Genomic DNA, 16,203 nt, shown 5'->3' with positions numbered 1-16,203 from the left:
AATAAAAGTTAATTCATCTTTTATTTTGTTTTTATTTTTCGTCATCTGCAGATACGAAAAATAGCTCGGGCCTCATCGGTTGCATCGAAGAAGTAGCTCACAATGCTATCTGCATCTATTGGAATCCACTGGAAAGTTCAGCAAAGGTAATTTTCCCATTTCGATGTCTGTTTCAATTGTGTTGCACTGCTGCTACTCTAGAATCAACGCTATAGAATCTCATGAAATCGCTATAGATATATCTGAAGTCGTTCCCAATAGCTAGTCAACGGAACAATAAAAAATGTTCCACTTCCGATATCCACAGCGATTTAGAATTTGATTGAAAACAAAGTTCCAGTTGAAATGCACTAGATAAAAAAAACTACAGTATTTTCACTTTGCATTAGCAACTGTAAACACTAGAAAAAAACAAAAACTGGTTAGAAGTAATTATTCCATGTATAGAAATGTTTGGTCAGATCAAAGAGGACTTCCTGAAATGAAAAAAAAAAAACTTAGAACAAGTTAAATTAACAGTTTTCTCTGGTAGAGTGCTACTAGACACATTTGGTTCAAACACAGATAAGATATAAAAGTTACACATTTGTTTTATTACACTACGAAATTGTACATAGCCAAATGAATGCGATTGGAACCGGGCGAATGCGTGGCTTCATCATTTATTTGAAAATAGCTAGACACCAAGGCCAAATTGCTTTCAATTGACAAAAATATCATTATGCATGAGACTAAATTAATTTTATTTTTGCTTCCGCAAATTTCGTTTAGATCAACGTGGCCGTTCAGTGTCTGAGCACGGACTTCAGCAGCCAGAAAGGAGTAAAGGTAAGGGAGATTGAATTTCAAATTCATTTCATATCTTTTTTATTTATTTATTTATTTTTTAAATTTCGTCTTCTGGGGTGGGCTAACCGGCACTCATCGGAATGAACACTGTATAAAGTCTAAACGTACCATGGAGTTGAAACCCTATTGAATCTACATGTTGCTTCTAATACGATATGTGATGGGAAAGAAAATGAGAGGTCGGACGTGGGTGCCAACTGCGTAGTAGTAGTTTTTTCGCCGTCTATTGAAGCATTGCGCAAGACTTTCCCCTTTAGTTGTATAGTGCCACAAAGTGAAATGTGAATAAGACCAGGTCGATTTGAGTTCAGCTCAACCCCCTCTTTCTTTCTTCTTATTGCGCTACTCTACCGCCCCATCTTCGCTCTTCTCTCCTGAAAAGCACAAGGGTAGTACATGGTCTACTCATTCTTTTCATATGCAAATCGAGAATTAAGATTTGATCAGGGCCCAAACGCACACCCAGCCAGCTTTTGGTTAGCTCGGCATTCTACTATATATACTACATCCTATATACACTACATCAACCTTAAAGCTCAGAGCGCGTATCTCTTAATATCGCCAACTGTCATTCCGATGGCCTTTCACGTTGTACGAGCCGTCTCTTCCGTTTCAAACGAACGCTCCAATGAACTCCTCTTTTTAATCACTCAAATTAGCTTGCATGACGTCCACTGGCTTTTTGGCATTTTTATTCATCGATGCCAATCTATACTCGACCTTACACGGATATTTTTTTCTCCTTTTAAATAAAAAAAGATACGCGCTTGTTTCATGCGCTGTTTTGTGCTCGGGAAAAAAGGTCTCATTATAAAAATGTTTTCAATCAGATTATTTTTTGGATTTGGTGACCAATCCTTCAAGTTTTTTCCCTTTGACAAATCAGAAGAAATAAAAATAAAAAAATAAATAAAACAAAATGCCAAAATGAGAATGTTAGCTGCTGCTGGCTGGCGCTGGCCCTGTAAGGTCAGGAAATGGATGTCTGCTCTGTTTTCGAGATGGGCGATAAAAACACCCTGGTGGTCGATAAGGGCCGATCCGTGAAATGGTAACCAGTCAAACAATCCCCACCCAAATCTTACGCCATAGCTCGATCCGATGCTCAATTGTTCATCCTTATGTGTACAGTACACACACACACTGCCATTGCTCCAATGTCTCCATGACCGCCCTGCATGTTCAGTCACCTTTTTCTCTGCGAGTCTTTGACCGTTTTCTCACGGGCCGATTTCTCTCACCCTATCTGTCTACCTCTAGCCTTTTCTTTTGCTATGCAAATGAACTATCTCTTCACGAAGAGAAAGAGCCGAGGTCCTCTCTCCCTTCTTCTTTTCTCTTTTCTTTCTTCTCTGCGCTCCGCTCGCTGTGTGCTGCTGCTGCGGCGAGGTCCCCTCTCCAACAGGATTGATTGATTTCTAAGCCGTCATTGCGTGGCATCATCATTCTTCCCGTTAGATTCCCGCGCAAGTGAGCGGCGGGGTCCACCAACACTGTAGTGTACCTTGTGTCTTCTGCTGCCTACTACTTACACACAACGATCTTGTTAAAAATATTTAGATTGTTTCGATACACGTTCACTTTTTTTCTACAGTCGGCGCGTATAGCCAGAAAAGAAAAAGGGAAAACACAAAGGCCAAAGAAATAACAACCGTTAAGGCCTATCCGTGAGAAGAACGTTTCCTCCAAATGCATAGGGGTGTAATATCGTATACACACCAATATGGATTATTTACTTTGAGAAACTTTTTTTCTTCTTTTCTTTCTTTCGTTCTTTCGTTTGGGTTAGAGAGAGAGAGAGAAAGCAATTCCACAAACACACAGCCAGAATGCGTCACTTCACTTGGCATCGCAATTGTACACGCCGGGTCTTGATTTAATCTGCGAGGTACAAACGTCCATCTCGTTCCTCTTTCTCTCTCACCGTGACGGACACCTGTCCAGATTTTTTTTCCCTTTACATATATACAGCACATCAAAGCAAGCATACCAAGACTTTATTTTTTCTTTCCACCTCCCTCCCTCCCAGTGTGTGTATGATATTCGTCTCTTTTACTCTATTGAACTCGTGATAGTCCTTAGCCCTCGTCCGCAGGGCTCACAGCATAACTGACACGCATTTTCAATGTTGATTCGATTGAACCCTGGGCACCGCTCCTCCATGGCTATATATAGTGATATGGTGAAATTCAAGACATGCGTTATCCATACACATTTTCACTGACCTTAATCATTTGAATAAATCGAATGATGAACACACTCTGTGTGATTCATGCCGTGGGCTGCCAGTTACTTGCACAAGTTGATGGATGGGATTTGATCTAGCCATGCCTTATTATTAGCGTCTACCATGTATTTTCGTATCCAATTTTTTTCCCCCTAGTTTTTTGGACTTGGCCTAGCCAATAACGATGAACTTTTTTTTATCTTGTCCACGCAGGGTTTACCTCTCCATCTGCAGATTGACACGTTCGACGATCCGCGGGATTCCATTCCAGTCTTCCACCGCGGCTATTGTCAAGTTAAAGTTTTCTGTGATAAGGTAAGATTTTCTACTGTTTTCTCTACACATTAGAATTACGTAATAATGCCATAGCCGAAATTACAGCGCGATATTCATTTGATATTCCTAACCCATGTACTGTATAATAAATTGGCTTCAATATGTTAGGCTACAAAGAGTTATCGAGACATAGTACATTTCGCCAGTGTAATTGAGTCCATCTTCGGGGAATTGTGTGTGTTGTTTTTTCTCTGTTTTCCCACTCATGCCGCTCACAATTGACTCGCAATGGTCGGCAGAGAGCGAAATAAGATAGGGAGGAACAGGCCAGAAGGAAAGAGAGAGGAGAAATACCGTAGGAGGGCGGAGAAGTGACGTGTAATCTTTGACCCCGCCAGCATGATGGATCTTTCTACGAGATGATATGAAAATCTGAAGTCACGCTCGAAAACCATCCGAACCTCATCTCAGCTCTGCGCTCGGATACCTTTTTATCCTCAACATGTTTTTTATTCTGCGTTTCTCGTCTTCGATGCATTTTCAATTGTTGCGCTAGGAACGCGGAGACTACCGTTAAACTAAAACATTTTAGCGCTCGTCGGGCTCGGCTCTGCCTCTATCCTGTACGTATTGTGCGTCCAGACTGCATGCAACGCTGGCAGCCTGGCGCTGGCATTTCAAGTTATTGGCCCCGGCATGACCAAACCACCTTAGTATGGTTCTTCCGCTTTTAACCCGCAGACTAGTTGAAAAATGTGTGATACAGCACTCAAAAAGAGTCGTAGATTCGACTAAAGGACATAGCTAGGGGAACCAAAAAGAAACAGATACAGCGATACAGCGACAAAATATGTAGCTTTTCGGCAGATAACTCTTTGATTGACGTTTCTTACGTTCTATCATTGAAACTTTCCCGGTGAATGCCTGCCGGCTATTTAATTACTATTGCTGAGTGCATGCGAAACTGGATGATGGTCGCTGATAATTTGAGAAAGTAACAAAATTAAGAAAGCATCTTTCCTAGCTAAGCTATTAGTTATTATCTTCTCGCTGGTATGTCTATTGCTTTCTCCTTATTGGTATTCATGTTTTTGCTTGGGTTTCGGTCGATGGGAGGTAATGTTAAAAAAGTACCCGGACCATTTTGAAGCTAGAAATCTATTTTCCGTTTTTTTTTTTTTTTTTTTAAAGCAGCTAGGCCTGCACTGTCAATCACAATTTGATAATTTCAATTTCAAAACATAGGGGACTGACATAAACATATCGTTTGTAAATGCAGCGGTTTGTTTAAGCACTAAAAGATGAAAAAAGAAATAAAATGCCAGTTTAAGGCAGACTTGTTCAATTTTTCATAGAAAAGTTTTTTTTCTGCTAAACTGCTTTCAGTAATAACTTTTGATTTTACCTCACTTTACGTAATATTGAACTTGAATACGTAATATTGAATTTGACTAGCCGCTTGCATAATTGGCAACGTAGAATATAAACGTAACCGCACTACACACTCATGCCTTTTCTCTCACTCCCCAATTTTCATTTTAATTAAAAAAAGAACAACAAATGGCAAATAAGATCTACTTATAATATGGCTCTACGTTGGCTTGATAAGATTCCAAATTCTCTGCGTACTTATTATATTTTCTTCATGAACAAATTCATTTCATACGGATTTCTGATCAGACCCCACCCTCTTCATCCCGCGGCCATCATCGTTAAGTTGCGTGCAAGCCAGACTTCACCATTCCTCTCAACAATCCTTTATCTCCTGGGCAGCGTCATCTGAAGGAATAGCCCGCCCTTTTCTAAAAGGCAAATTTTCACCTGTGGCTTGTATTAAGTCCGAAATTGTATTTGTTCGAAGTTTTTATCAAAGAATTCTTACACGCTTTTAAAGAATGGTAACACTGCTGCAGTTTAAAGCGATCAAAACGGAACCCCGAGGATATTACACCTTGTCAAGTCGCAATTGACAATCAAGTTGAAGTGAAATTATCGTTCAAGTGTATCCGACACCACGCCTATTCTCGTGAAATTTAATTAATTTTTACTCTAGATTAGCCTTAGGAAAAAAGCTTAAAATAGAACGTTAAAGAACGAAAGAATAAAAGCGTAGAAACCGAGTTGAGAAACACGCTAAATATTTTCGTAATGAATGATAACCTAGAAATTAGAAACTGTTGTGTACTACACACCTATAAAACGATGCTCTGTATTACCAGGGAGCGGAAAGGAAAACACGCGACGAGGAGAGACGAGCAGCCAAAAGAAAAATGGTCGTCACAGGACGAAACAAACGACTGGAAGAACTTTATCACTTAAACGCCGAACGCTCTGAATTTTATCACATGGCAGATTTAATGAAGCCACCAACTCTCTTTACTCCTGACGACCACGAAAAGGTAATTTACTAGCAATAATTTACATTTCAGTTTAGTTCATACTGATTCGGATTTATGTTAACTTTGCAGCTAGGAGCTCCCATGGAACTTCCAAGTTTCTACGGCCAAGATCATGAGAGGTACTCAACCGTTTTCCATCTATCTTTATTGTTCTAGATTTATTAGTTATTTATTTTTTATTATCAAATCACTTTTATCCGAACATTTGCTTATTATTTTACTCAGGAAAGAATTTTTGGACACACACACCAGCCTAATAGGAACTCCGGCTATCGCTACTTCTGGTAACATCGCCACTCTCTATTCGTCACCGGCGTCAAAACGACGAAAATTGACACCTCCTCCCTGCGAGCGAGTTATGATATACGTTCGCCAGGAAAATGAACTTGCTTTTACTCCACTTCACTTGGTGCCACCCACGTCACTCGGACTTCTTGATGCTGTAAGTGTGAAACATTGATCATTTCCATCACATATTATTACATAATCAACTCACGGTTAAGCAAACAGTGAAAGCGTCCATTATCGATATTATAATTTTAACCACTCTTATTTGTTGTCAACAGATTGAGAGTAAATACAAGCTATCTGCATCTACAATCAACATGCTCTACAGGAAAAATGCCAAAGGGTAAAATTTATTTTTTCACTTTGAAATTTCAATCATTTTCTTAATTTGATATTTCGACTGAATAATTTTGTTTTTCGAATAGTTAGCTAAATGAATTTTTTTTCCTGTCTTGAAAAATAGGATTTTGGCCAAAATAGACGACGACATGCTCAAACACTACTGCAACGAGGATCTGTTTATCTTAGAAATCACAACTTCGTCGGAAGAGGGAATGTATGACATCACTCTCAAGGAGCTCTACGACACGTGAATAGTTAAAAACTCAAAATTTCGAATTGCCATAATTGAACGACTTTAAGCCATCTTCAGCCATCCATATGCTATATATATATATTAGATTGATCATTAGCATAATTCGTGTCTGCATTGTGCATTCTCTGAGATAACTTGCCTTCTGATATGATTCTTATTCTCAACTTCAAAAGATATTAGACCGACGCTAACCAGTGATGAATAGTTTTACACTAATAGTTTACCGTGATGTAAAGCACCTGTAATGCCCAGAAAGTCTGGATTCGTACAAGAACCTCTTGCATAAATGTTTTTCCCCAGTGTTCCGGATGCGACAGCATATCAAAAGGAGTTGTGTGGTGCACAGGCCATCCAACAGACCAGCGCCGCTCGCTCTGATCTCATACAACACGGCAGCTCACTCACTCTCATAGCTCTCTCAGATCAATTATCCAGAATTGTTGACTCTTAACCCCAGTCTTCCAGCCAGGCGGCTGCCGTAAACTGAGTATACAAAAGAGATGTTATATGAACTATTCGCAGTTCCACACAAAACGAGGATGAAAGGTCAATTTGTATTTAAATAATGCACAATGCCAAATGTCGATCGTTGTTGCCAAATCAATGAGATCAACCCCAATCATGCCATGCGTTTCCTTCAGAAAAATATCTCTACTCGCGTTATACTTAGACTTACGTGGACATTTTTGAATGTCGATTCAAGCTATTAACTTTCTTTATTCGTCCAGTTGCTTGGCCGACCATGGTCGAGTAAACCTCTGAGTGAATGTTTTCGTACGTCGCTATTTTAAACGGATGTTATAAAAATGAATTATATTGTCTCGATTGCCCTCTTGTGTCCCAACTTTGATGTATGCTAGAGAACACGCTTTCTTTCTATGACTATAGCTCAAAAAGCATCAAGTGCTGACATTCGTTCGAGAGCTGAAAGCCCTCCGTTCACTCACCATGCCAATTGCCAATGAGCCTCTCAAAGGACGTTAAAAATGTGGTTTATCTTTGATTATAATTTCGTGTTCGTCTATCTATATATCCTTTCAATCTTTGACTTGTGCAAACGTTTTAGTGTCCACCTTTTTTCCCTGGTATCTGTTAGCATTTCTATTATTTGTTTCTCACACACAGTTTTGTCAAACATTTCCTTTTTTCGCATCCCGATGATTATAGAAATGAAGTGCACATGCACAAAAAAAAAAACACTTGTTTGACATCGTCTAACGATAGCCAATTATATTCTCATAGTGGTCCAAATATACAGTTACGAAAACTCTCAAATTAACATTAGCTGATTTAAGCATAAAACGTGTAGCTAAAGTTTGCTACCATTGCCCTGCAATAATTTCAGTTAAAAAAATTTACATACGATTCTTAATGGAAGAGCTTCACGGAATGATAAACAATTCTCAACGTTGAATGTGGATACGTTCAACACGTGCACTATTTTAACACAAATCTCTGTCTTATCAAGCTGGCCCTCTCTTTGACGACTAGAAAATCAAACCTTGGTTTGAATTACATCACTATTGTTTTTTACGCTTCAGATTTTGAGTTTTTGTTACGAATATTCCAAATGGCCTTGCAGTAAGGACTTAAGTTTTAAGGTTGTTTTCAATTTTAATTTCTAATAGCTTGTTAACATAAACCTGTGCTCGAAACAGAAACATTGCTAGTTTCATTTTGTATCTTGGCGGGAAAACGAGGAAAATGCAAATTTTGCATTTCATTCTATGTATGAATAATAGAAAATTAGGAGCAGATATCGCCGAAAGCCTCTTAAACGCAAATACCTCTTAAACTGAAGTTACAAAAGCAAATAAAACTTGTAGCCACGACTGTTCTTAAACATGTCAAGTTTTCCTTAAATTTGCGACATTCTTAATTTAAATTAAAGTTTAATGGTTTAGTCACAAAAAATTGAATAGTTTTAGTCTAAATTTAATAGAAAAGTAATTTAACTTTCATTTCCATCAAATTTTCATTACTTATTACACCGCTCTTTACACTTGTTTTTTCCCCGACTCCTCTGACAAAATGGCAAGAATAGTCAATATTCTTGAAATAAGCAAGGAAACGTTATGCGATGTCCGATTATAAATTAAGAAAAGGAATTGACGGTTCTCTACAAATTATCTATGCTTACATGGGAGTCAATTGGAATTGATTAATAATTCTCATACAGACTCAACTGTGGGGAAAAAAGTGTTTGTTTTAAGGACTTTTCAACTGACCAAAAAACATATAAGACAATGACAATTTGTAATGCAAATGAAAACTGATTCCACATTTGCTGAAAAGAACGAAAAAAAAAATGGAAAATCGTTGGAAATTACAAATTTCAGCGTCGAGGACCAGTAGCACCACGTCCACGTCCTCGTCCACGTCCTCCTCTGACAGCTCCGCGTCCACGGCCTCTTCCACGAGCTAAAAAAAGAAAAGAAAATGAAAAGAGGAACACAGTGATAAGGGGAAAAAAGTTTACCTCTACCGCTAGCATCCTTCTTCTTGGCCTTGGCTTTCGGAGAATCATCCAATAGTAAGGTTTCAAGAGGAAGTGAATCAGGTAAAATGTAGTACCGGATGTTGTTTCCTCTAATACTCAAAGTTTCAAGCTGAACAGGGTCTCTGTTTTTAACTGTCATTTTCACAGCTTTTAAATGAGTGTTCATAGCAACATCAACTCCTATAAAACATAATCAAATGAATGAATTTAGTAATATACCAACAGAAAACTTTTCTTCTAAAATGTTACTTATGTGTTTGCAATTTCACTAAGTTTTCGAAGAAAGTATTTAAGGATTGCAGTAAAATAAAAAATCGAATAAAGACAACAAAATTGAATTACCTGTTATTGTTCCATGAACCTGAGTACCATTTTTTAATTCAATAATGACTGTTTCGTGGCTCAGTTTCATCAAAAACCTAAGGATTATACAAAATAATGGTATTTATTTCAATTGAAAGCAGTGAACTATTTAAGTTGTGAAATATAGAAACGGCATAGTTTCCCAGACGCATCCAACAACCGGCTTAGTACCCAGACCAAACCGATTTTTGTGGCTACTTTCTGTACGAATTTACTTGACAATGAACATATTCCGAAACTTACCTCACTAATTTCATTTTTGATAAACTTGTTGTTTGATGGCTGTAATAAAGTAAATCACCATATACGACTTATTGAATGTTTTAATCCTTAGTTTAGTGAAACGCACGAGGTACGCTAGTCAAAAACCAAAACTGCTGGTTGGAAGCATAACTTATACTAAAAAGGCCCTGTGACATTTCATATTTCATAACGGTCGATGACTATGATTTTTGTACTTGTAACGTAGCGCCATCTACGCAAATATTTTGAATTTTGTTATTAGACAAGGTTTATCCTTGCATATTTTAATCAAAAATTAACTAATAATAATTTTTTTTTATTATTATAAATTTATTTATCAAAATAAATTCATAAATCCAGAAGCATTATCGAAGCGTATCATAGAACCGCATAGAACACAAGTGGCATGACATGAGTGACAATAAAACGTACTCCAAAACAGAAAACACATGACAGGCCTGCATACTATAACAGCATTTCCAGTAAGCTAAACATTGGGTTTCGGTTTCACCTATTTTCGATTTTTTAAAAATAATTCTGTGTCGGTAACGCATTCTCAATTTCCCGCGTGGTTTTAATTTTTCCCTCTCAAAATGTCTCGAATCGGACCAACATTACCTCCTCATCTTCAAACAGCGTATGAAAATGATGATTCAGATTCTGATGAAGGTGATCTCTACGGACCAGCACTTCCCGCTCATTTAAAATCACAGAAAGTGTCCAGCAAGTTAGTGCAATCAAATATCTCCAATGACAGAGGATGCTCTGTTAATCATGAAGTTGACTCTTCATCAGATGATGAAGTTATTGGACCACTGCCAGCTGATTGTATGGATGCTGAACATAGTTCATCAGTTGACATTGAACAGCGGGCTCTTAAGATGAAGAGGAAGTTGCTTGGTGTGGATGATGATGAAGCCAACAAGCAACCAAAAAGAGAAGATTGGATGATTGAGCTTCCAGAACTGAAAAGGAAAAACTTTGGCCTGGGACCTCGTGTCTTTAATCGTTCTGACAAACCTGAGGTTGTAGGGAGAGATCAATGGACTTCAACACCAACTTCCAAGGTTCAGATAGTACAATAGATACACATATAATGAAATTTTCTTAGCTGGTCATTGCTAATTTCTATAATTTAATTAATATAATTTTAGCAGCCTAGTACATCCAAAGAAAAAGATGAGGATTTTGAAGCTGAAATGAGGAAACAATACTTGGAACAAAAAAGGAATAAGAAGCTTGAGAAAATTGTGGCCATGCATGATAAATCCAAGAAGAGGTCAGAGAGTTTGTTGAAGACACATCAAAAGGAAATGAAAAGCAAGGTAATCCTACATTTTTATTTTTGCTGTTAAAGTTGGGGTAATTTGAAGTAAGATTTTTGTTTCTATAGAAAGACAACTCGTCCGGTCCTAAAGAAAGAAAACCTTTTGATCGTGATGAAGATTTAAAACTGAATCAACTCGATAATGCAAAGCGGAAATCCTTAATTAAGAAGTCCCAAGAATTAAATTCAAAGTTCAAAATTGGGAATCAAAAGTACCTTTAAATAAAGTGTAATTTCATAGCTTCAAACCATGGTTCAAAATATGGTTCAGGTGATAACGTTTTTCCAAATTTTGACTATAAGTTGAAATTTGTTGATATCATGGTGAGCTGCAGCTCTAATTATAAATATTTGTCTATTGAACGACTTACATATTTGCTATTGTGGCCACACAAAACTTTTTCTTTTCCAACCTCTTTTTTCCGTTAGAAGAAATACATACTATTCCTACGACAAACTCAAAGCATTTAGCACAGGACAGGGACGTTAATTTTCAGATTATATCGACCACGCGATGTTTGCTTTACAATTTTCCGATAGACTCACATTCAATTTTCCAATGTTGGTAATATTGTTAAAAATATGCTATAGTTTGCATCTCTGTAATTTAATTTATGATCTATCCTTATAATTATTATTTTCCCCTCAAATCGTAAGAAAACGGATTAGAAGTTTTGTTTTTCGTTAACCTATATGAAGCTGCAGTGTCCGGCTGATCTCTCTTGGTTTTCGTTTGAATGCTCAATTGGCCTGACTCGGATCATCAGCCGAGTATGAGACACAAAAATATCAGTGGACTTGGCATAAAGTTAGACACCTAAGGTCCTAAGTCATAATGAGAGTAAATAGTGTGAACTACATTGATCAATTGCGGACCTGAAACATCTAAACTATCTCATGCATTTGCATCTATCGATTTTCTGGAAAATTATGAACAGCATTAATAAATCAGTTATTTAAAAAAAAACGTCGTGAAGATTGCCGTAAAATCGAAATCCCCCCACTTTTCATCTTATTGAGGGGCGGGTTGCATTGCATGTTAAAATCAATGCAGAACAAGAACATACGCATATAGTCGAGCCAATGAAAATGTACGTTTCCCTTTCCTAAATATCTATCGAAAAGTTATCGTTTGTTCCGGTTTAAAAAGTATTTAAAGGGATTATTTTTCACAATTTTGTACCACCTCTTCTTTCAAATCCGTCAAACGACGACTTTTCGGGTCAAAAGCGAATCAATCGTATCAATCGCACCAAATGGGGAGTGGAAAAAATGGTATGTAGCCCTCTTGGTAAACCAAAAAGCGAAATAATATCAATAATACTTGTCGAGACAATTTTTTCATTAGAAAACACGGCAATATATATTTCATAAAAATTGTTTCTTATAATGTTAAAAGCAATCAAGACAAAGCAAGCATGTTACAGTATGAAAGAACAAAGTGACGTTTTGTAAGTTCCAGATTTCGGGAGAGATTATCGAGCAAAAATTAGATGCTCACATCACCGTATTCACGGTTCCATTTTTCATACACAGTTAGGGAAGATCCTGATACACTATGGCGAACTCGTTTAAGAGAATCCAAAAAATCCTGCATTGTAATCGAGCGAATTTGTTGCGTCTTCATCAACTTAATCTTTTCTGCTCCAAGTTCTAACGGAAAAATGTTATTTTAATTTTGAACGAAGACTTCAATGATTTAGAATGAAATCATACCTCGAATCGGTCCAAGGGCCGCGTCTTTGGCCAAGGCTGTTAAATCAGAACTAGAGTAGCTTTGAGTTAGCTCGGCGAGTTTAATGAGTTGTTTTTCACCTAGTGGACTGTTATGCTTTGAAAGAAGTTGCGTTAACAGCAGAACTCTTGCAGAGGCATCCGGTAAACGGACATAGAGTCTTTTGGGGAAACGTCTTGAGTGAAACAAACGAACGTTCATAGGATTTCGTGATTGCTTGCAATACAAATTTTTAAGCGAAATTGGCTTTAATATTTAATACCTAAGGACGGCTTCGTCTAACTCCTGTGGTCGATTAGTTGCTCCCATAACCAAGATTTTTTCTTCGTGCGAGGCATGAAGTCCATCAAATTGACAAAGGAATTCTGTTTTAAGTCTTCGGCTCGCTTCATGTTCTCCTTCCCTACGTTCACAAAGCAGTGAATCGATTTCATCGACAAAAATGATAGACGGCTGTAAAAAAAGTTGAAGAAAATTTCATTTATATATTTCTCGAAGGCACTTTTTTCTTTGTGATTTTTTTTTTTTAGATTACCAAGATAAATAATCTCGGCAAAAACAATAAAGAATTTTTGTGAGTTATTTCTCCTAGAACATGTCACAATACCTGTAATTCTCGAGCAACACCAAATAGAGCCCGCACAAGTTTTTCGCCTTCACCGACATATTTAGATGTCAAAGACGAAGCGGATATATTAAAAAATTTGGCAGATGATTCACTAGCGACAGCGCGAGCCAGCAGCGTTTTCCCATTACCTATTTAAAAATACCAGTAAACCGTTAAAAAAAAGGGGGGGGGGGAAGGCTGGTGAATAAATTAATTGTATGTACCAGGGGGACCAAAAAGGAGAAGTCCTCGAGCAGGTGAGCGAAGTCCTGTAAAGAGTTCAGGTCTTAGGGAAGGAAGAATCACAATCTCTTGTAGAGCTTGCTTGGCTTGCTACAGAATTGATAAATAAAAAAACAAAAAAAACAAAAAAACAGAAAAGAATAAAATATCTACTGTAAGTTCACTTAATGCTAAACGATATGTTTCTACCTCCAAACCTGCAATGTCATCAAAAGAAACTCCAGCACCGCCGTCGACAATTTCATCCAGAATTAAAGATGCTAACTTTGATTCAACACCTTTGATACCAGATGCTTTTAAGGTCGGCTTGCCTACGGATGAGGACGGGGCTTTATTCGGTGTAGTACTCTATTCAGGAATCCCAGAATTGTGTAAACAAACTATGGTTGTAAGTAAGTACCACTAGGTAATTACAGAAATAGGTGTGGGGCGACGGTTAGCTGCGGCAACCGGCAACCTAACAGGAGTTGTTTTGGCGGTAACGGAAGTGGTGGCATTCGATCTGGTGACTGAAAAAAAAAAAAAAAAAAATCATTATACTGAGAAAATAATAGAAAGAAATTATTAATTTTGCCTGGTTTTACCTGTTCCTTTTGCATTCGGACTGCCCTTATTGTTGGTTACTTGAGCAACAGGAGTGATATTGGATTTTAAAGTAGCAGTTCTACGAATTGGAGTTACGACATTCTTTCGGGTCGTAGTCGCTTTAATAATCGCAGAAAAATGATGAAAAGGATAGTAGCAATCAAGTAATCGATATAGAGTAAATTGATTATTTTAAACAATACAAGTATCAAATAAATACCAGATCGTGCTACGGCAATACCGGAAGGACGTGAGGTCGGCAAGGCTCTTGATTGGTCAGAAACTTTGCGATTGCTTTCTTCAGTATTTCCGCGAGCAGGTACAAATTCAAAAGGTAAAACTTCGTCCTCCGGATCACACAAAGGTAAGTGCTGTAAGTCACTCATGCCACCTAAACCAAAAAAAATAGAAAAAGTTAAGAAAATGTAATTTTCAAGTTTAAATCATTTGTAGTGAAAATAATCAAGAAAATGAATAAATTACTTTGCCAGAGTAATTAAAAAATTGCTTACTTAAAAAATGTAGGCGATCTCTCGCCATTTCCAAATTGGTTCTCATCTTCATTTGTAATCTAGTGTTGGTAAAATTTAAATAACAAAAAAGAACATGAGTAAGAATTCAAACAAACACGAAGTTATAAAAATAAGCCCATGTAAATTGAGGCTGCTTAAACTTAGACATTCATGAATCTTGGTGTAAAATGTTACACAAAAAAATAAATAAAAATAAACTGAACTACTAAAGGTAATAGCTACAAGTTCCTTGAATATTTGAATAAAAATTTTATAGGCATAGCTTTGGGACAATACATGTGCAATCATACAACCTTGATTTCTTTATTTATGGTACAACAACTTGGCTTACCTCTTGGCACTTTCATATGCTTCTCCTATTCCTTTTATTTCAATGCTGATTCCAGATTCCAATTCTTTTATACCTTCAGAATATAATTCGATTGCTACAGCCTTATCTTCTTTATGTGCATAACAGAAGGGCCCACAAAGCAAGTTAATATTATAAATACATTTATAAATGAGAATGATGAATCATGTGATTTGATTTCAGAAAAATATATATACATATAGATTCGCTGGGTTACCATTAAAATTTCGTTCGTCAAGTTCCAGGGCTCGCGAGATTAATTCGAATGCTTTTATATGGCACTGTTTTTGCCTATTGACGATATCACTTGAGGAACCTTTACCACCTGAGTTCCACATTTTAAATAGGGTGTACTAATACTAAATGGTTGAAGCCTGAAGGAGGAAGTGTCGTGGAAAGTTTTGATATATCAAAAATATCAGGTGTATATGTCGTTACTCGTCACGTCAGCTTCGTCAACAAGAATCAGACAGACATTGACATTCACTTTGAGCTGAGGCAACAAAGCCAAATTTCAACAAAGGCAAACAAAATTTACGAAAATCAATCATACTTCATACAATGATACAAAAATGGCAAAAGTAATAATATTAGAAAAATAGCAATTAAGTATGATTTACACGTTATTTAAATGTTTTTATTTTTTAAATATTTTTTTACTCTTTGGATCAGAGCTATAGAATACTGGTACCGCCACTGCCATGTTAACTCCTCTCGGAAATTTTCTCTAGATTGAAGCCAACTTTAGCAATCGATAGTGAAAATCGGAGCTAAGATATCGATCTCGACCCTTACCACTCCTCCAATTTTCCCTCTATTCCTATACCATTCCTATACCCTATTTCCCCACACACCCGCCGTGGCGCTTATAGCTACGGGACAGGGCAGGCAATAAGCAGGCTTCACTTCCAGAGAAAAAAAGCAATGGAAGGGCTCGCCATATAAGTGGCGGTACCGGTATTCTATAGCTCTGCTTTGGATGGTTATGGCAGGTTAATAGGTTACGGAGAGCATGGACTACTCTAATTAAGGACGGGACTCTTCGGCGTTTCCTATGTCGGCAATGTACATTTTTTTGTGGGAG

General features: G+C 37.3%; 4 protein-coding genes across 12 annotated transcripts in view; 2 read left to right on the top strand and 2 right to left on the bottom strand.

Moving 5' to 3' along the window:
• Window positions 1-7,909, top strand: part of LOC124337549 (protein grainyhead-like) — a 30,493-nt gene extending 22,584 nt beyond the window's left edge. For all 5 annotated transcript variants that reach the window (XM_046791572.1, XM_046791575.1, XM_046791574.1 and 2 more), the window contains 8 exons: window positions 52-146; window positions 772-828; window positions 3,290-3,391; window positions 5,572-5,751; window positions 5,821-5,870; window positions 5,977-6,193; window positions 6,318-6,382; window positions 6,503-7,909. In XM_046791572.1, the coding sequence (XP_046647528.1) occupies window positions 52-146; window positions 772-828; window positions 3,290-3,391; window positions 5,572-5,751; window positions 5,821-5,870; window positions 5,977-6,193; window positions 6,318-6,382; window positions 6,503-6,632 (896 nt within the window). In that variant the 3' untranslated portion in view covers window positions 6,633-7,909. The remainder of the gene's footprint in view (window positions 1-51; window positions 147-771; window positions 829-3,289; window positions 3,392-5,571; window positions 5,752-5,820; window positions 5,871-5,976; window positions 6,194-6,317; window positions 6,383-6,502) is intronic.
• A 964-nt stretch (window positions 7,910-8,873) lies between these two features.
• On the bottom strand, window positions 8,874-9,896 carry LOC124337551 (small nuclear ribonucleoprotein Sm D1-like). Its single transcript, XM_046791579.1, has 4 exons — window positions 9,741-9,896; window positions 9,477-9,553; window positions 9,114-9,314; window positions 8,874-9,055 (listed from the first exon to the last, which is right to left on the bottom strand). Exons 1-4 carry the CDS (start codon window positions 9,752-9,754, stop codon window positions 8,970-8,972), a joined length of 378 nt encoding a protein of 125 aa, XP_046647535.1. The 5' UTR covers window positions 9,755-9,896; the 3' UTR covers window positions 8,874-8,969.
• Window positions 9,897-10,202: 306 nt separating this feature from the next.
• Window positions 10,203-11,524, top strand: LOC124337550 (GPALPP motifs-containing protein 1-like). Of its 2 annotated transcripts, none has more exons than XM_046791578.1 (3): window positions 10,203-10,807; window positions 10,898-11,065; window positions 11,134-11,524. In XM_046791578.1, exons 1-3 carry the CDS (start codon window positions 10,334-10,336, stop codon window positions 11,287-11,289), a joined length of 798 nt encoding a protein of 265 aa, XP_046647534.1. In that variant the 5' UTR covers window positions 10,203-10,333; the 3' UTR covers window positions 11,290-11,524. The 2 variants fall into 2 exon arrangements, with proteins under 2 accessions (XP_046647534.1, XP_046647533.1); XM_046791577.1 differs by having other exon boundaries at window positions 10,205-10,807; window positions 10,895-11,065.
• A 961-nt stretch (window positions 11,525-12,485) lies between these two features.
• On the bottom strand, window positions 12,486-15,609 carry LOC124335888 (spastin-like). Of its 4 annotated transcripts, none has more exons than XM_046789383.1 (12): window positions 15,337-15,609; window positions 15,102-15,210; window positions 14,750-14,808; window positions 14,479-14,628; window positions 14,237-14,356; window positions 14,067-14,161; window positions 13,842-14,000; window positions 13,634-13,742; window positions 13,410-13,558; window positions 13,065-13,255; window positions 12,784-12,977; window positions 12,486-12,720 (listed from the first exon to the last, which is right to left on the bottom strand). In XM_046789383.1, exons 1-12 carry the CDS (start codon window positions 15,455-15,457, stop codon window positions 12,557-12,559), a joined length of 1,620 nt encoding a protein of 539 aa, XP_046645339.1. In that variant the 5' UTR covers window positions 15,458-15,609; the 3' UTR covers window positions 12,486-12,556. The 4 variants fall into 4 exon arrangements, with proteins under 4 accessions (XP_046645339.1, XP_046645338.1, XP_046645340.1 ...); XM_046789382.1 differs by having other exon boundaries at window positions 14,458-14,628; window positions 15,102-15,207; XM_046789384.1 differs by having other exon boundaries at window positions 14,458-14,628; window positions 15,102-15,174.
• Between the last annotated feature and the right edge of the window lie 594 nt (window positions 15,610-16,203).

Source organism: Daphnia pulicaria, chromosome 4, assembly GCF_021234035.1.
Source record: "Daphnia pulicaria isolate SC F1-1A chromosome 4, SC_F0-13Bv2, whole genome shotgun sequence".
Classification (NCBI taxonomy): Eukaryota; Metazoa; Arthropoda; class Branchiopoda; order Diplostraca; family Daphniidae; genus Daphnia; species Daphnia pulicaria.
Note: the sequence above shows the minus strand (reverse complement) of the source record. Positions and strands in the feature narration are given on the sequence as shown.